Source organism: Cryptomeria japonica, chromosome 1 (genome assembly GCF_030272615.1).
Source record: "Cryptomeria japonica chromosome 1, Sugi_1.0, whole genome shotgun sequence".
NCBI lineage: Eukaryota > Viridiplantae > Streptophyta > Pinopsida > Cupressales > Cupressaceae > Cryptomeria > Cryptomeria japonica.
This window is the reverse complement of record NC_081405.1, coordinates 613476518-613497178: the sequence shown is the minus strand read 5'-3', so window position 1 is coordinate 613497178 and position 20661 is coordinate 613476518. Positions and strand designations below refer to the sequence as shown.

General features: G+C 38.8%; 1 protein-coding gene across 1 annotated transcript in view; it reads left to right on the top strand.

The window, feature by feature from the left end:
• The first annotated feature begins 1214 nt into the window (after positions 1–1214).
• LOC131049411 (UDP-glycosyltransferase TURAN) overlaps positions 1215–20661 on the top strand; it is a 67382-nt gene continuing 47935 nt past the window's right edge. The window contains exons 1-3 of the mRNA XM_057983463.2: positions 1215–1458; positions 2808–2958; positions 3527–3560. Of these exons, the coding sequence (XP_057839446.2) occupies positions 1400–1458; positions 2808–2958; positions 3527–3560 (244 nt within the window). The 5' untranslated portion in view covers positions 1215–1399. The remainder of the gene's footprint in view (positions 1459–2807; positions 2959–3526; positions 3561–20661) is intronic.

Below are 20661 nucleotides of genomic sequence, written 5' to 3'. Positions count from 1 at the left end.
AATGACACATCCCAATACATCAAAATGAAAGTGCTATTATAACACTTTAATGATACACTATAGGTGACATAAGAGTCTAATGGTGATGGAATTGTGTAGACACTCCTTTGTAACTATGCTGAAGTTGTATTGCGTGTCCATCATAATTCCATTAGCGATTTAGCCAATAACCAAGGCTTTAATATATAGAGGTAGACGATATCATTCATTGAGATCTCATAAGAAGTTCAACTATAATGAGAGCCATAGTAGAGGAGGATGAAGGTTAGGCATCAAATGCACCAACAAAATCACCATAGAAGAACAAAAGAGGTTATGTAGGAGAAGAAAGGAGGAAATTAGGAGGAATTAAAACAAACGACTCCTCATAAGAAAGTGATGAAGTAACAACCTTAATAATACATCCAAATTATTTGATTGAATGTATCGAGGGAATGTGTTAGTGTTTAACATACTTCCAATAAGGAGACAAACTATATTAATTTCCCCTATCATTGTACTCCTCAACATGTATAATGTTGGTATCAATTAATTCTCGCACCTTGTGTCATAAATTCACGTGCTACCTACTGCCATGCCTCAACACATGATCATATTGGCAAAATACCTCAGAGTTTTATTACTAAGATAGGGGAAGATAAGTGTCTAAGAGCCACAAGGGAGGAAATGTAAGTAGATTGGTTGCTAATAATTGATTCATGATAGATAACATTGAGACATTCTAGTGAAGGAATGGTTAGATCATGGTTTGAAAGAGAGAGCTTTGGAAGAGGAAGGATCAAGAGATGGATCAACAATATTAACATAAGGCTTTGGTTTTGTATTAGAGAAATTGTTATTATGATTATTCTTTTTAAAGTGCAATTTGGAGAACTTAGAGGGAAATAAGTAGAAGTGAAAGTCGATGTAGTAGCAGATACATAAGAAGCCAAATAAGAAGAATAAAGATCTTAAGACAATCAAATAACCTTCTCTAGTTTGATCTCATAATCTTTCAAATTAACACACAAATTTGTACAAGTGATAAATTGTTGGAATAACACTTTATTTTGAATTAGTGTTAGTTAACTGTCCATAAACACCCTTTAAATTTTAATATTAAATACATTACAATACATTTGAACAACATAATTAAAATCAAAACAAAAGATCATTTACCATTTTGTAAAATTTTAAATATAAATATTTTCTTCCCTTGGCAGCGAAGGTACTTGCGTTTGAATTTCACAGGATAAATACCATCCACAACGGTATATATTTTGACTAACTCGTTTGTTGCCTTTCAGAAATTCCATTTCATCTTCCTATTTCAAAATCTTTCGAAGTAAAATCAAAATGCCGAAGAAGTTTGTTGAAAATTCATATCGAAGACATGTTGTTCGTCTTGTGAAAAGGGGTTATGAAGAAGGAAATGTGCTGTTATAATACATTTGGTTCTAAATTTTGCCTCGGTTTCAGGTACGAGGGTTTAGTTTTAAAAAATAATTAATTATCTGGTTATACAGTTGAAAAACATTTTGGCTCACGATTTAAATTGATTTATATTTTCCATTTTCTCTGTGTGCACATAGAGGATTTATAGATTTTGTTGCGTTCCCAAACTTAGTTACTACGTGGATCCGTGGCATACAAAGAACTGCATATTTGCATTAATATATATTGAAGCGGGAATTTCAAAATTAGTCAATTGTGTTGGAGATAAGTATCGTTTTATATTGAAATGGAAATTGCCAAATTAGTCAATTGGGTTGGAGATCAATGTTCTTTTATTTAAAAAAATTTGGGCTGGTGAGCCTCAGATGCTAAAATTTACACCCATGTTTGAAGATGATTTCCATTAGGAGACACACATAAACCGCCTTTCACATGCTATTACACCATTTCAGGAGGGATTATCCCAGGCCTACAAGCGGTAACAGTCCTTTACCAAGTTTCAATTTCTTTGGAGAGTCTCACATCTGTCCTTTCAGCAATGGACTTTTTTTCATGAAATCGTCGAAATTTACAACTTAGATTTGCCAATCAGAAATATAAACTTCACTTCCTGTTCGGAGCATAATAAATCTTCCTCCATGCCCTAAACATAGGGCCCCATTGGGAAACACTTTGTTGAAACTTAAGACCTAATTGAAAATCAACTACTAATGGCTAAAACTGTATCTATGTAAATTTGTAGAACCTGGGGTAGATGGAAGATTGGCTACTAAACTGGACTGCACCTTGAACCTTCTGTTGGTGCTCTAAGTGGTTCCACTCTGGCAGGGTGTTAGATCCATAAATGAGATCCTAGCCGATTGCTTGCCTAAGGTTCATACATGAGATCCTCTCGAGTAATGGGAGATATACACATTAAACCTAAGCACAGATATGGATCTTTGTTATTTCTGTGGAAAGAGTTTTTTTTTTTGTATAACTACTGCCAATGGTCCCCAAGATGCCAGTCCTCTTGTCTACAACATATACCTTTGACTTCAGATGATATATTCCCCGTCTTCTTTACCTGCTTTTTACAAATTACCCTTCTGGATTTGTGGCTATGCTTATTGTTTATAATGCACGATCTTTGTGGTACATCACTGCCCATTGATCTTTTATGTAGGTAGTTTCTTCCATTTTCTCCTTTGCATCTCCTCTGTCAGTCTGTCATTTTCTCGTGTTTGGAGAGTTGCAGCATTGAGAATTCGCTTATCACATTTTTGATTGCTTTATTGGCTATTTGTTAATTTGCATTGGTAGAGAAACTTGTAGTTTTTAAATGATGAATATATTTCAATTACTAATCTTGTTGCTGTCTGTTTTGAAGGCAGAAACATACAAGCAATCTATATATCAACCACAAAGCATTTGCCATTATATCTGGTAAAAATGGAAAAGAAGGGCCGAGCAGCTGTTGTTGTGCTTGGTGACTTGGGACGCAGTCCTCGGATGCAATATCATGCCCTCTCTCTTGCACGGCAGGTCTGTGATCTTATATCTAGAAATTGTTATAATTTGGACTTTTTTTGTTTTTGAAACAATGTAACAAGTACGAGCTTGTTTAGATCAGTAGGAAGATTGTTTAAAATACATCAATTTTAAGTCAACCTACACCAACAAATCTGTATTGTAGTTCACTAATTGTGGCCCAGGGGGCAGTAGACTTGCACCAAGAAATTATCATTATTTTCAAATACTACTCAAACCACCCTTAAATAAGCGCTCCCATTCCTAAAGCCATAAATTTCCACAGTTCATGATATTGTATATGGATGTTTTTGGATTTGGCTGTGTAGAGTTTTTCTCATCAAAGTTTTAGATCATACTGCTATGTTCCAGCATCAAGATATAGACAGCAAGAGAAGAGAAATGAAAGAAACTCTACACAGTCAAATCCAAAAACATCTATATACACTCTCAATTTTTGTTCAATTATATATCTCCTATCTCAATTACCATTGACTTATAATCAAAGTTCTTGAATTTGTATTTGTTTTATGCTTGACTTGAACACAAATAATGATTCGCAACTCAAAATTTCTCATTGCAGGCTTTCTTTGAGGTTGATATTATTGCATATTCAGGTATGTATTTTTGAAGGGAAGAACTATCTTCATCAACTATGGATATTAATGAAATTTGTTTCTTTTTCTTTATTTTGTTGAGAGTTTGTTTCTAAGATTATTTTTTTTGCATATTGGAATTTTTCCTGGATATTCTTCAGGTTGTGGAATGATTTTTCCATATGATGTGTAGTGGAAGTCGGTACTTCCCATGCAATTGACAAAAAATAGATTCAGTTGTTCGTATAACCTTGTTAATAATTTTTGATTTGCCATCAATAATTGATTTATGTCATGTAAGAATCATAATTACCAGATAAACGAGTTTTCTTAGAAGAGTGAAAAATGTTATTGTAATGTCACCTTTTGTGGTTGCCCTCGTTTTTTTCCCTAAAAATCACAATTCTAAGCCAAGCAAGGAATGAAATAGAATTAGAAATATCATTTATCAAATTAAATTGTTGAACAAGACAGGTCCTGGTTGAGATCCACAATTGAATCGTAATTCTATAGCCTGAATGCTGATGCTGATCGAACTACTTCCCCTGAATCAGATGTAATTCTTATTTTCTGCATACCACAGATGGATGAGAATACTATTCCTGTAATAAATAATTATTTCTGATTCAGATCTGATTTTCTGCTCTTATAATCTGATCGTAAAGATCTGAATTTTGCTCTTATAATTTGCTTTTAAAGATCTGATTTTCTGCTCTTATACTCTGCTCTTGATTGGAAAGATATTCCAGGAATGGTTGCCTAAATGGCCTCCAATCAACCTTTATTTATACACCCAATGTGCCTCTTCAACCAAAAGACATATCCCCTCAACTAGGTCGGCCAAAGGAGCATTTGAAAGCTGTTTAATTTAAACTTATTGGTGCAGGGCACCTAACACTCCAAGCATGCAATTTTGTTTTCTTTCAAGTTTTGTGTGTTGTCTTTATGATGTAATAATGGATCAACCATTTGGGACTTAGTAGAGCCATGGTTTTGTTGTCCAAGTTTTGGATTGTGTCATTTGTGTTCAGGATGCTGTCAGCCTGAGAATTTGAAATGCTAAGGTAGATCACATGAGTAGTACTCCAGATGATTGTTATCATGTCATAGGGGTCTATTGTATTGTGTTTAGGTCTTCTAGGGTGTTTGAGGACCTTCAGGAGCCTTGGAATGCATTAGAATGAAAAGTTGCATCTTAGGAGTCAAAAGATGTAAAAAGTTGATGAGCAACATTTTGTAATTTTTGCAAAAGTTGCATTTTTGGATGATGGTGTTGCAAAGTTGGTTGAACCAACTGAACCAACAGCATCTAAGCCAAAAAACACTTCATTGTACGGGTTGGAGTTTTGGGAATGCAAGAACAAGTTTTTTGGTTTTTGAAGCAATCTTGTCTTTTCACCGTTTTGACAGTCTTTCCCTTGTTTTCATTTCTTGGTACAGTCCAGTATGGACTTGATTGTACAATCTCATTGCAGGGCATGAGTGTTCATTGAATTTACTTTACAGTAAGCTTGATTTGTAGGACTGATTGTCTTTAGTTGCAGAGATCTCATCATTCTTTGTAACTAGGTTGTAAAACCCTTGCAAGGTAGGGTTTAAGAATAAGATGGCTCTAACCTAAGCATCCATTGATGGCACCTGTTGAAATCAAGTGGAATGCTAGGTTAGGGTCTGTACATAAGTTTAGAATAGGTTTTGTTATTTTGCAGGCCTTTGCGGAGGAGACACAATGAAGCCTTAGGCTCACCGCTGGGAGTTGGTGAGTTAGGACAGCAGAAGATTGTGCAAATTCTGAGCACATGTGGATCGGTGGAAGACAAAATGTCACATGGTTGGAAAGCCCTCTGAATGCCCTTCAAGGATCCACAATTGATTTGAGTTGGTGATTTGACTGGTGAAGCTTTCCAAAGACATTTTTCCCAGACACCCAATTAGGCCTAAACCCTTGAAAATAGGGCAGTTTTGGTTCCCATAGTTGTACGGAAAACCCAGATGCAATTTCTCAGTATTGTATGTATCCCTGAAAAGGGTATCCAAAACTATAATTTATTTGTGGCCTTGTTTGGGGAATTTTCAAACTAAGTCTTGAAAACCGGTATAGGAGGGCTAATTGAATTAGGCTTGTTTGTAACCAGTAGAGTCAAAGAGAGGTTGGAAAAGCTTGGCAATGGGACCAAAGGTGCTAAAACCCCTAAAATACTTCAAAGTCACTATGTGAATGCATTTGGAATCCATAGAATGAGTTGGTGTGTTATGATCCTTGCAAGAGTTGTTGGAGCCTTAGGAGTGGTGTGTAGAGATTGAGGTGGCAACCTCAATAAAAGGAGTGGATTGTCTATGATCAGTGGCTATACCTTGGAGGCAAGCCAAAGTGGTACAAACCTTGGAGGTCTAAATAGCAAAACCCCTACTAAGTGCCATTGGATGGGCTTGAGTAGTTGAAGGATTGAGTAAGACAAGTCAATCAAGAAGGTGTATTGGATCAAGCTCCAAGACTCTCCGCATCACTTATTTCTCCAAAAATGGGTACCATAACTAAGGTTGGTCTCAGCACAACAAAAGCTTATTTTTATTTAGTAAATACCTTCCCCAAAACTGGGCGCTCAACTCCACAAGGTTGTCACAAAGGCATGAGATATATTTTGTTTTATTTTAATTTACTTCCCAAGAAGTATTATGAAAAGTAATTGGTAAAATTTTGAATGTATTGAATGAAATGATTGAGAGATCATTTAAAGAATTTACAAAATGAATGTTTCTAAAAAGAAACAATCACGAAAAAGAAAGAAACTAATATGTACATTATGTTACATATTTGACCATTAATAATTAATAATAAGATATTATTCTAATACCCTCCCGTAATGGTCAATCTATCAACTACACCAAGTTGCCCCCTAAATTTTACAAACTTGTTCGGGCTCAGAGACTTGGTGAGAATATTTGCTATCTGATCCCTAGTGGGAACATATAGCAACTGAACTGATCTGTCTTCAACCAGCTTCCGAATGAAGTGACGATGAAGTTCAACATGCTTAGTTCTCTCATGGAAGACCAAATTTTTGGCCAGTTTGAGCACCCCTTGGTTGTCATAGTAAAGGGGAGTAGGACCAGCTTGAGACATTTGCATGTCTGAAAGCATCCGTCGAAGGCAAACTACCTCACAAGCTGCCTTAATTGTTCCTCGATACTCAGCTTCTGTCGAGGAAAGAGCCACCGCTTGTTGCTTCTTGCTAGTCCATGTGACTGCACCAAATCCCAAACTAAAAACATACCCAGATGTTGATCTTCTATAATCAACTGAACCTGCCCAATCTGAGTTTGTGTAACCAGACAGTCTAGGATCAATATTTCTGCTGTATAGGAGTCCAAAATCAGAAGTGCCCTTCACATAACGCAGCACACACTTCACTGCTACCCAATGATCAGCCTTTGGAGCTGTCATGAAGCGTGAAATGTAGCTCACTGCAAAACTGAGATCAGGCCTAGTAGCAATAAGGTAGATGAGACTGCCCACCAGTTGCTTGAATGCTGATTCGTTCACCACAGATGAATCAGATTTGACTGTCAGCTTCAGCCCTTTCTCCATAGGTGTGGATGCAGGTTTGCAATCTTGCATCCAAAACTTGTCTAGCAAATTGCGAGCATACTTTGACTGAGATATGAAGATACTCCCCTCAGTCTGCCAAACTTCAACACCTAAACAATAGTGCAGAAGTCCCAAGTCTGTCATGTCAAAAGATTGACACAAACTCTGTTTGATTTGATCGATCAAAAGTGCCGAACTACCAATGATAATGAGGTCATTAACATAAACAACAAGAACAAGAATATCATCACCAATGTTTTTGACATATAGATTAGAATTAGATGCACTCCTCTGAAAGCCATTATCTGTGATATACTTGTCAATTTTTATGTACCAAGCCCAAGGAGCCTGTTTTAGGCCATAGAGTGCTTTCACTAGTTTGCAAATCTGGTGTTCTTTTCCAACAACCTTAAACCCTGGATGCTGTGTCATGTAGACCTCTTCCTGCAACTCACCATTGAGGAATGCACTCTTAACATCCATCTAATGGACTTTCCAACCAAACTGAGCTGCTAAGGCAAGAACAAGCCGTATGGTACTCATTTTGGCTGTAGGAGCAAAATTCTCCTCATAGTCAATGCCTTCTTTCTGTGAGAAACCCTGTGCAACGAGACAAGCTTTGTACTTGTCAAGGGTTCCGTCAGCTTTGTACTTAACCTTATACACCCATTTGCAGCTAATGGGCTTCTTCCTTGGTGGAGGATCAGAAAGGACCCAAATATTCTTCAGAAGACTCTGGTGTTTAGCTTCCATAGCCTTTTCCCACTCAGGAATCCCTTTAGCCTCATAATATGTTTGAGGCTCAAAAATACTATGAATGTTGGCCATGAGAGCATAGTTAACTGTATTTTGTTGCCTGCTCTTATTTTTGGAAGATCTACCCTTGATGAGCTAATCGGGACGAAGATCACTGATGGTCTTGGCCCACCATTTAGGCTGGAGAGTAGAAGAGCCAACATCAAATGTAGGAGGAATAACTGGAACTGGAGGTGGAATAGGATTTGGAATAGGTGGAAGATTAGCATCATTCAGAGGAAATTTAGGTAGTGCATCATCAAATTCAGAATTTGCATCATTCCTCCCATCAGGTGAACCAAATGGAAGACGAACACCTAACTCAGAAGCCTTCAAAGGCTGATCCTCTAAATTCTGCTCAGAGGAGGAAAGTTGAAAAGGTCCTCATTCTTCATCAAAGACAACATCATGACTAACGATAAGACGATCAGTGTCTACATCAATCAGCTGGTAAGCCTTGTGGTTGTCACTGTACCCTGTAAACATAAGTTTCTGACTCTTGGAATCTAACTTGGAGCGCTTGGCATCTGGAATCCATACATATGCTAAAGAGCCAAAGACTTTCAGATGACTGATCTTGGGTTTGTGACCAGTCCAAGCTTCCTCAAGAGTCTTCCCCTTAACAGCCCGTGTGGGAGATTGATTCAGGAGATAGACTGCAGTGTATACTGCTTTTGCCCAATATTTGTTAGGAACATTCTTGTGTTCCAACATTGACCTATCCATTTCAGTGATAGTGCGGTTGTGACGTTTTACAATGCTGTTCTGTTGAGGAGTGTACGGTGTGGTTAACTAGCGTTTGATGCCATGTGTATCACAGAAGTTGGAGAAAGCAGTAGAACGAAACTGCCCCCCATTATCTAACCTAAGAGTGACAATAGGACAATAAGACTCTTTCTCTACTAAGGCCTTAAACTTTTGAAATACAGTAAACACATCTGATTTTTGTCTAAGAAAGTACACCCATATTTTATGACTGAAATCATCAAAAAAGCAAGAAATACTTGCAACTAGTAACAAAAGTTGTATTCATTGGACCACATACATCAGCGTGAACCAACTGCAATACCTTTGAGGCTCGCTATGAGTCACCATCCTTGAATGGTGTCCTGTGTTGCTTCCCAACCTGACAAGCTCCACACACTCGCTGATTTTGAGTTTGGATCTTAGGTAAGCCAAGAACAAGATCCTCTCGAACAAGTTGAGCAAGGTAATGAATGTTTAGGTGACCATACCGTTGGTGCCAGAGACTGCTGATAGAAGATGATTTAGTTGCAAACGCATGCTCAAGAGAATCACTCGTATCCGCAAGTCAGTAAAGACCATGATCCTTGATGCCAACAACTACAGTAGTGTGTGCTGCATGATCAACAATCGAACACTTGTGTGCACTGAATACCACATCAAGTTGAGGAGAGTGTCGCATAATCTGGCTCATTGAGAGTAGGTTTAGTTCCATGCTAGGAACATAGTATACATTGAGGAATATGAGATTCCTCCCACCAGATTGTATTTGAACGTTGCCCTTGTAATAGTATACTCTTCACCTCCTCCAAAAATGACTGAATCAGTGTAATGAGAGAAGTCTATAAACCAATCATGCCGATGAGTGAAATGTCGAGAGGCATCTGAGTCTATGTACCAAGCAAAAGATTTCACATAATCTGCAAGACACTTCGCCATGAAAGCGTAGAAGGTAGATTCTTTCTGCTTTGAGTGCTCTGCAACGTTGGCTTTAGGCTGAGACCCTCCCTGCTTTCGTTGTTCGGAAGCTATTCGATTTCGACAATCCTTAATCAAGTGGCCATATTTGTGACAATAGTTACATTGCATTTTCCTCTTCTTTGAGCTATCCTGAGGCTGACTAGGGCCTTTTTGCTGAGATGATTGAGATTTGCCTTTATCCTTGTGAAAGGATTTGGCTGTGAAAGCTTGCTCCGAGGAGGACGAACTGGCACTGCTACCAAACTGTTGTTTCCAACGATCCTGCTGTAGAAGTTTGGTGCATAACTTTGGAAATTTTAGATCAACATTCGTTGAAGTAATGTTGAGAGTTTCTATGAAGTGCTCATAGGTTTTAGGTAGATTCTTCAGGGTTATAACTACCATATCCTCTTCCTCCATTTTCCTACCTATTGCTTCGAGCTGATCTCGAATGTCCTTAATCTTCGTCAGATGCTCTTGTAAGGACATACGCTCATCCATAATGATAGAAAATAGCTGGTTCTTCAAGAAGAACGCAAGGCTCTTATCTGATGTCTCATGGAGATCCTTTAGAATTTTCTAGATCTTTGCAGTTGTATTGCCAGATGGCACTTGCGGTAGCTGATCATCAGTAACTGAAAGTTTGATAAGCATGACCGCTTCCCGGTTGCACTCGTCAAACTTATCCTGATCCTATCTAGCTGTGGTAGGACGAGTATCTTTGCCCAAAACGAGATCATCAAGGTGGCGGTATTTGAAGATGGTCATCATCCGCTGCTTCCATGTTTTATAATTTTTGTCGTTGAATCACTGACTGCATTCCAACATGATGTTGGTCAATGATGCCATTGTGCACGCTTCCTGAGGTACGAAAACAATTTTTTTTGAAAAGGCGAAGAATTGATTGCAAAATCAGGTATAGACTTCGAAAAATACGAATTACGACTTGCACGAATCCCAAGGTAAAATTTTCGGCAGAAAATTTTGACAGAGACTCAAAAATATGGGAAAAATCCACAAAGAATCTACTGTCAAAAATCAATTCTGGCAAAAATTTGAGGATTTTTTTCAGTGTTCCACGGGCGTTGGGGACGGGGGGACCAAGGGCGTAAGTTTGGGGACGGCGGGGGGACGGCGGCGGGGGGGGTGGCGGGATGGTGGTGCTGATATAGTTATACATATACATATAGTACTTGAAAAACTAGTTTTGAAAAGATGTATGACAGTATTATTGCCTAAGTTTGGGGACGGCGGGGGGGCGGCGACAGGGGGGGTGGCGGGGTGGTGGTGCTGATATAGTTATACATATACATATAGTACTTGAAAAACTAGTTTTGAAAAGATGTATGACAGTATCACTGTTACAATATAAGAATTACATTTCAAATGAGACTTAGGGAAATTTGAAATACCAAATCTAAATACCAAGATTTCTAAGTTGTGTTGTTATATGGAGCCTAATCAGACTCGGAGGTTAGATTTTCCCTACTTCTATCGGCGCGGTTTCCCCCTATATTTTTCATAGGGGGTTTGGGGGCAGCGCCCCCAAGTTGGGGTCAAGGGGCATCGCCCCTTGCGGGGTCAAGGGGCAGTGCCCCTTGCTCGTTCCCTGTCGCGATACAGGGCGGGGTCGAGGGGCAGCGCCCCACGAGGCCAAAAATACTTTTATTATTTTCTAAAGGCGTCAGGTGTTATTTTTCTATTGGCCCACGTCTAATTAGAGTTACCCCTTAACCCTCAAAAAACTTAAAAAGTCACTTTTTTAAAAAATTTTAATTTTAAACATTGCATATACGTGGGGGCGATAGGAGACGTCTAGGCATCTCCCCGTCCTTGGAGAGACGTCTGCACGTCTCTCGAAGGACGGGGAGATGCCCAAATGTCTCCCAAGGAGACGTGGAGGTGTCTCCATGTCTCTCTGGGAGACGCGGAGACGTCTCCGCGTCCCGGTGGCGCTTGGGTGGCGGTGGCAGGATGGTGGGGGACGTCCTGTCCCCGTCCCCTCGTCCTCGAGACGTTTCTGACGGGGGGACGCGCCCAAAAAGGGGGGGGATGCGTCCCCGTGGAACACTGGTATTTTTGCAAAACCCTAGTCGACATAATGAAAAACCCTAGGTCGTTGAAAATTCATGCAGGAAGCTGAAAAAATTCTATGGAAAATCAGAAGTTGTTCAGAAAATAGACTCGTCAGCAATGGTCACGGCTCTAGTCGGGTTTAGACTTGACAGCGCTAAAGATTGCGGTAGAAAAGAGGAAATTGCAGTATGTAGAAATCGCGCAAAACACTGTACGAAATCCGTAGAGGTGCCGCAAAAAAACACGTGAAATCGCGTCACAGGTCGCAAAAATCCGTTGAAGAAGACACGGTCGCAAAAAAAATCGTGAAAAATCGCATTGATGATTGTCGTGAGGTTCGCAGAAAGTAGAAAAAATGTGGAAAATTTTTTGTGTGCAGAAACAAGTCACTGGAGAAGAACACGATGCGATTTTAAAAAAAATCGCGTAGAGAAATGCATGCAGGTCGCGATTGCAGAAGGGAGTCGTCACAGAACGTCCTGAAAATGGAAAAATCAGTCGAAAAATAAACCTGCGACGGGAAAAAATTGCAATCTAAGAATGACGTTGCGTGCTGACCAGAGAAAACTGCGTCAAGAACACGAAAATGGGCACAAGAACCAAGCATCAATCCTTCCGAAGAAATCCGTTTTTTCAAAAACCCTAAAAATTTTCATTTGAAATTTTGGAAAAAACAAATTGAAGTGTTTTCCCGCTCTGATACCATATTACGAAAAGTAATTGGTAAAATTTTGAATGGATTAAATGAAATTATCAAGAGATTATTTAAAGAATTTACAAAATGAATGTTTCTAAAAAGAAACAATTGTGAAATAGAAAGAAACTAAAATATACATTATGTTACATATTTGACCATTAATAATTAATAATAAGATATTATTCTAATAAGAAGGGCACACATATCAAGGAGGTCGGCCTATACATTTTATTTTATTTTCATGAAGTCAGCTGGCATAGGGTTTTCTTTTTGTTTCATTCATAATACAAAGGGGAGTCGGCTCATGATCTTTATTATTTTTTCTTAAGCCCTAGGTCGGCTCTTCTAAATTTTGCAGCCCTAGTTTCTATATAAGTAATGGCAGGGGCATGACAATCCGCTCTTCCTGAAATTGCTTGTCCTCAAGCAATGATAGTTTTAACCAAATCTTTTTCAATGCAAGGATCCCTAACTAACCCTTGAAGATTTGTAATCTTTAGATTCCTTCGTGCGATATAATTAGCTTGATTAGGTTGTCCCAATCTCTACATAATATCATAGATATCATTAAAGCAAGAACTTATTATTTGAGGTGAGGATTAGAAGTATAACACATCTATGACCTTTAAATGCAATGTTTTTTTCTAAACAAATTCGCATCTCTTTTGGTTCACTCTAGTTATTCTCATACTCTAGATCAACCAAAAATAGATATCTCATGATGATAGGAATATGTTTACAATAATCATAGATACTCACATAGTAGACATGCCAAACATGGACCTGTTGATGCGTCTTTTGTACATGACCAAACACAGAATAAAATACCTAAAGGTACCTTATCCTCTCTTGAACAAAGTTTCCTGACTGCTGAAGATCTCGCCGAAGGATCAGTTGGAGTAACTCCAAGGTTCTGATATGTAGGTTCTCTACGTGTGGATTAGCTTCTCGTGGTATGATGTGATTTTGCTGGAATCACAAGGGGACTTACACTTGATGACCTGAGCATCTGATTTGTTGGAATCACAAGTCCTATTTACTAACTGGAAGATAAAGAAATGGCAAAAGATACAGAGTTCAGGAAGTTTACTCTAAGACCTAGGATGCAAGAAGATGGATGAACGACTAGGTGGAGTCCTACTGGGCTAGGTTTCACCATCAGGCTTGAACAATTCAACACCAACTCAGTGCAATCTTCCAAGGGATGTTTCAAATATGTCCAAATCGTACACCATCAGATACTGATCACCATTCAAGATAATGCGTGAACAATAGAGGTGTTATGACTCAGGATTAAGCTCGTTCTATGCCAGTTGACCATGCAAGGGGCTCTTACAGTCAACAAAAGGCTAGTGGTTTGGACTAGGTGGATTCCACGCGAGTGCATTCAATAACTTCTTTCATTCAATTTAATTATCTATCATCTAAAATGAAGATTCAACAAGAGACCATGCATATTGTACAGAAACAACACACTTCACCATAACTTCAATGAAAATGGAGTTTATTTACAATCAATGGCAACAATTTCTTACCTTGTCCTCCTAATCTACTCTAATTGCTATTCTATCAGCTGACTATTCACTGACTATTAACTATTAACCCTACAAATGAGGAGCCAGGGCTTTATATAGAGAACCCTTTACAAACAGACGACTCTGATTGTCTTAGAATCAATGGCTAGGATTACAAGATAGAAACCCTAATTAGGGTTTGTCACAACAAACTTCCTCTAGCCAATGAGAAAATTAAATTCCCGGAGCGAGGACCAATAGGAAGCAAGGGTAGGTACACTGAAGTTTGTGTCGCCTCCGATAAATTAGGTACATTGAATCTGGTCTTGCTGAGGTGGACCAATCCGACCGGAGGAATGATGACTGGGATGCCACCTTGCCTAATGCTTGTGACTTGGTTGATCCTCCTCTGTCTTTGATATGATGAATGATGTACTTCCTTTGCTTGACCAGGCTTCCTTATTGTCAAGTCTTCCTTCTCCAGTAGCATATCTTGCCCTGAAGTGCTGGCAAAGCCTTTCTTTGTCATCTTGTGGTAGAATGAGGTCTTGAGGCTAACTTGAACTCCTTGAACACTCCTAGTCATCCAATGCCTCAAAGCACCTTGAGTCTTCCCCTTTTGCTTGTGGAACGTCCTTGATGATGATGGATTGGAAGTGGTCGTTCATGCCCTGGCCTAGTCTTCTTCCATCTGCAAAATAAACCAAGGATGATTAAGGACACATAATAAATTCATTCCACATAGCATTTTCTACCTTAAAACATCAACAAGAGTTATCAAAATGAAGTTCGCTTGAGATCCTTCCCAGGGACAGGCCCCATAAAATTTCGCTCTGGACCTTGGCCAAGGACAGGATCTACAAGGGATTTCGCCCTGGACCCTTTGGAAGTGAAATTTGCATTCCAGGACAATTATATCACTCCTTTACTCCAAAATTTCTCCCAAGGCAAGCATATGCTTAGTTTTGTTTTCTCCAAAGCCTAGGGATCCATGTCCTGACCTTGGTTATGGGCGAGTTAGGTGAAATTAAGAATTTCGCTCTGGACCCTTTGGAAGGGTCAGGAGCGAAATTCAAGCTTTAGACTTATTTCTTGACTTCCTTCACTTCAATTCACCTAACAAGGCAAGAATACCTCACTCCACCTTCAACCATGCCATAAGAATCAATGTTTTGGCTTCACTCAAGGAGAAAATGGTTGATTTGGAGAATTTCGCTCTGGGCCCTTTGGAAGGGTCAGGAGCGAATTTCTCTCTTTGCTTGTTTTCCCTCACTCAACTCCATTTCTTCCACTTTATTATTACTTGATTCTCCATTTGAATCCTTCTCTCAACTTGACAACACTTACTTGGCCTCAAAAATGGCTAATAAGGAGAATTTCGCCAAAAACCATGGCCAAGGACAGGACCTATTTAGGATTTCGCCCTGGAACCTTTGGAAGGGTCAGGAGCGAAATCCTTGTCCAAGCTTAAAATCTTCATTTTTGGAGGTGACAATCCATTCAAGGGCAATCCTAGAGGCATCTCCCAACTTCTCCCACCTTGGTCTAGGCTTAGCTTGGCATAAAAATGAAAGGAAAAGGTAGTTTTAAGGAATTTCGCTATGGACCCTTTGGAAGGGTCAGGAGCGAAATTCATATTTTGAGCTTATTCTTTCATTCCTCTCACTTCCATCCACCTTCAAAGGCAAGGTCACGCCACTTCACACTCATCCAAGCCATAAAAACCAAGGATTTGACTTGCTTGAAGAGAAAATAGGTGATTTTAGGAATTTCACTCTGGACCCTTTGGAAGGGTCAGGAGCGAAATTCATGATTTGGCTCAATTTCTTCAAATTTGATAATCACTAGCAAGTCAAAGTCACACCTAAGGACACTTCCAATCCTAATTCACCTTGAACCACCCTAGACTTGGCATAAAATTGAGGGAAAAGAGTGGTTTTGTGAAATTTCGCTTTGGACCCTTTGGAAGGGTCAGGAACGAATTTCTCATTCTAGACTTGACTCTTCATCTTTTCAATCCCAATCTTATTTGCAAGGTAAAATTCCATCACTCTTCACCCAAGGAACAAGGTTTGAAGCCCAAGCATGGAAGCAAATGAGGTTAATAAAGAATTTCGCTCTGGACTCTTTGGAAGGGTCAGGAGCGAAATTCATGATTTAGGCAAAATCTTCATCTTTCAAAGCGTCCAACTACCTCTCAAGGCAAGAACATACCAATTCACCCTCCAACATGCCAACGTCTAGCCAAAACAAGGAAGCAAATGAGAGTTATAAGGATTTTCGCTCTGGACCCTTTGGAAGGGTCAGGAGCGAAATTCCTACTTTGGGTTGATTTTGACTACTCCGTCACCTCAACCCAATTTTCAAAGGCAAGAACACATCAAAGTCTTTCCAACCATGCCACAAAACTCAAGAATTTGACCATCTCCAAGAAGAAAATATGAGTTTCCCAGAATTTCGCTGTGGACCCTTGTCCAAAGCAAAATTCTAGTTTTAGGACAAAATCCTTCTCATTTTTACATCCCATCACTTCAAAAGGCAAAGACATGCTAATCCACTTCCAAATATGTCCAAGGAACTAGAATGTTGGTCTAAACAAGGAAGAAAATGAGGTTTATGGGGAATTTCGCTCTGGACCCTTTGGAAGGGTCAGGAGCGAAATTTCCATTCTAGGTTGATTTTCACCATTTCATCGCATCAAACCTCCTTTCAAAGGCTAGAACACCTCAAGGTCACTCCAACCATGCCTTAGAAGTCCAAAACTTGGCCATATCAAGGAAGAGAAGGTTATGTGAATTCCGCTTTGGACCCTTTGGAAGGGTCAGGAGCGAAATTCCTACTTGGGCTCATTTCTCACCTCTTTCCTCCCTTTCTTGGCTTGAATATGACTTCTTAGGCCGCCTCCTACCACCATCAAGTGAAATTGCTCTCAAAGTTCTAAGTGAGAAAATAAGGTCATTCAAGAATTTCGCTCTGGACCCTTTGGAAGGGTTAGGAGCGAAACTCATATTTAGGCTCAAATCTTGACTTCATTTCTCACATTTCTTCACCCAAACAAGTGTTTTGGCCTCAATAATGCGTGGGAATGAGTTAGTTCTAAGTTTGGGTCAAAGTAGAATGTCTTATGGAGAATTTCGCTCTGGACCCTTTGGAAGGGTCAGGAGCGAAAGTGAAATTCGCTTTGGACCCTTTAGAAGGGTCAGGAGCGAAATTTGACATTTTGGTCTCTCCATCAGGATTCATGTATGGAATATAACATTTAAGTATAAGAAAGAAGAAAGATATAAGGATACTTTAAGTTATATTCCATATATACTGTCAGGATGTTTGAAAGTGGTTTCGGACCTCCAGGAGTTATAATGCAAAATCTAGTTTTTGGAGGATTCTTCAATTTTCCAGACAGTCAAATTTCAGGATTAGGGTGACATTCCAGACTTAGCCAAATTTCAGGACATTTGAAGATCAGGATGACATTCTAGACTTCATCACTCACCAATTTGACCTAACTCAGACCTTAAAGAAAATATTCACTCACCAAGCTTCATTGACCTCCTCAAACAAGACACAATTAGCAACAACAGCAAAACTTTGTCCTAAGGAAGACTTTCAAAGATGACCCTAACCCGGAGCATCCACTGACTCACCTTGGCTCAAGCAGAGCCTGCCATCCTAGTGATCCCTCTGGCAACACTCAACATGCAAAGGCTAATAGACAAAACCCTAAAAGACCTAGAAAAACAAACCCCAAAAAGCAAAAAAGTAGGGGTCCCCATTTGCAATGGGGCGATGTGTGAATACGTCACAACAGGACCATACACATAAAAACTCGAAGTGTACACATGAACATATGTAGACACGGAGTATACACATAAAAAAACAAATTGTTAGATTTCTTCTCTTTTGACTAGAATTCATCCATAGATTTACTCGAACACATTAGGATTTGGAATCAACCTGTTTATGCAAGGAAACAACAATTTCAACAATAACATGCTAAATTAAATTAAATTTATCAATAATGGTTTAATAAATAATGAGCATTTAGTGAATAAGCAAATTATGATAAACATTAAGACTAGCTAATTATCGTATATCCAATCATTTCTTAGTTCGGTAGGAGACCCAAAAGGGTGCCGATAAATTGCCCAACCCAACTAAGCCTGAGAGCACGCAACATCCAAGTCATGGCCATTTGCTTCACATCCCACAAGCGGCAGAAATGTCCAATTGACCAGTTCCATCCCTTGGGGTAATCAATTCACCTCTTGGCCCACAAGAGGCAGGAACGTCCAACTATGACCAGTTCCATTCCTTGGGGTAATCAATTCAGCTCTCAGCCCACAAGAGGCAATAATGTCCAACTATGACCAGTTCCATGCCTTGGGGTAATCTAACTTGCTTCTTATCCCTCAAGTGGTAGGATTGCCCAACTATGATCAGTTCCATCCCTTGGGGATCTAACTTGCCTATTATCCCTCAAGTGGTAGGAATGCCCAACTATGATCAGTTCCATCCCTTGGGGTATTCTAACTTGCTTCTTATCCCACTTTTATGCCTTGGCTCCCATCTTTCTTTACATTTGAAACACAAGGTTTCCTGCTCAAGGTCCTTTAGATTACAGTTGTGTCCACTGTCCACGCCTCCATTCATATTTGTATTTGTAGCATACCTTTTTCTCTTTATCCTTGTCTTGCTCACAAATATGCCAAGGCCCCCATTTTTCCTTGTATTGGAAGCATAATTTTTTTTTTTTTTCTTAAGTTATCATGGTCATCTCTATAAATAAAGGCTAACTTATGCCCTTTCTTAATATAGAAGGTTTTGCCTTTTTATGTTTTGTGTTTAAAATATCCTTTTTCCCTTGCTAGAGCCCTTAAAGCCCTTTGACTAAGTTGCATAACTACTATTCTTCCCTCAGGCTGGTAGGAATGATGCTCTGATACCACTTTTAATGTCCCCTTTTGTGGTTGCCCTAGTTTTTGCCTTAAAATTACAATTCCAAGCCAAGCAACAGATGAAATAGAATCAGAGATATCATTTATCAATTTAAAATGTTGAACAAGACAGGTCCTAGTTGAGATACACTATTGAATTGTAATGCTATCGCCTGAATGCTGATGCTGATCGAATTACATCCCCTGAATCAAATTTAATTCGTATTTTCTGCATACCACACATTTTATTTTGTTTTCATGAGGTCGGCTGGCATGGGGTTTTCTCTTTATTTCATTCATAATACAAAGGGGAGTCACCTCATGCTCTTTATTATCTTCTCTTAAGCCCTAGGTCGGCTCTTCTAGATTTTGCAGCCCTAGTTTTTATTTAAGTAATGGCGGGGGCATGACAGTTGTTTACCAAAGCAGTTTTAGTATTACTAGCAAATTCTTGACATTTTGTATTATATATAAAATATTTTATCATGTTTGCAAATTGTGAAATGCTACCGTCATTGTTGGATGCAGTTCTTTTTGTAGAATTCAATGGAAATTGAAACACAAGGCTAGATCTAGGTTACTATAGAAGATTACAAAATTTAAATGCAAACATATAGATAGTGCATAATGCAAATATCAACGAAAATCCAATATTGAGAATATGGAGAGACTAATGTGAAATTGATTATTCAATGGAAGGAAAGAGTTACGATATATAGCTTCAAGATTCCAAATCCAATGAGGATGAAGAAAATGCATAAAACCAAAAAACAAGTGATTGCTTTAACTAAGTTTCCAAATCTAAGAGGATTAGGAAAAAAGCAGAATCCAATGAAAAAAGGAAATGCCATGTATTCATTTATCCTATCCTACCTAAGTAGTACAAACTAAATTGCTTAAATAATTTGAAATGGTAAGATGCAATTAAATAATTACACCTATACCCCCCCCTCCCCCCTTAAGTGCAACTTAGAAGAAATGTGAAATATGAAATAGTTCCAACAACTAGACTTGATCAGATACCCGTGTACAATTATAATGCCCTTTAGAAGATGAGAAAGGAAAACCCATAGAACAAAACTACTCCAAGAGAGGGCGAAGAGAGAATGGTTAATGAATTTGGAAGTTGCTTGTGTACCTCGATGTCGATGTGATGGAAATATTGTCATTGATGTCATTAGAGACTAAAGACTCAGCACATATATACACGTCTACACCTACAGCCTACAAGTCGAACCTACAGTATATGCTATGCAGAGGAATAGATGCTATGCAGAAAGCCACCGTCTTCATGATTGAGAAAGCACAAAGACATCACTATACCAATCCTATTCTAAAATATATCTTTCGGAGAATATACAGATACAGTATGGCGGAAGTAATATTGAAAATATATGTAGCGGCTCAGATTTATAGAGATATATGATTGGCGGAATTATTAAAAACTTACATAGTTTTATCATCGCACTTTGATATAGCTATTGAAAGTATTAAAAATAATATCGGCAAAAACAATATAGTTTGCAATAAAACTTTAGTGCGTTATCACTATCGCAAGTATAAAGATGTTCCGGTGGCCCACCATATAGCGGAAAGGAAATCAAACCAAATCGTATATTCATGAAGCGGAACCATAGCATTGAGCGGAGTTTTTTTTTAAATATATTTTAAACCGGAGAAATACATATCAAAGACTATTAAAACAAAAATTTTAATCGCATTGGACTTGGGCGACATTTATATTTAAATTATATTGTGCGGCAAATATATTGAAGCGGCCTTTTATTAAAGATATCATGAAAGCTGTGCGGGA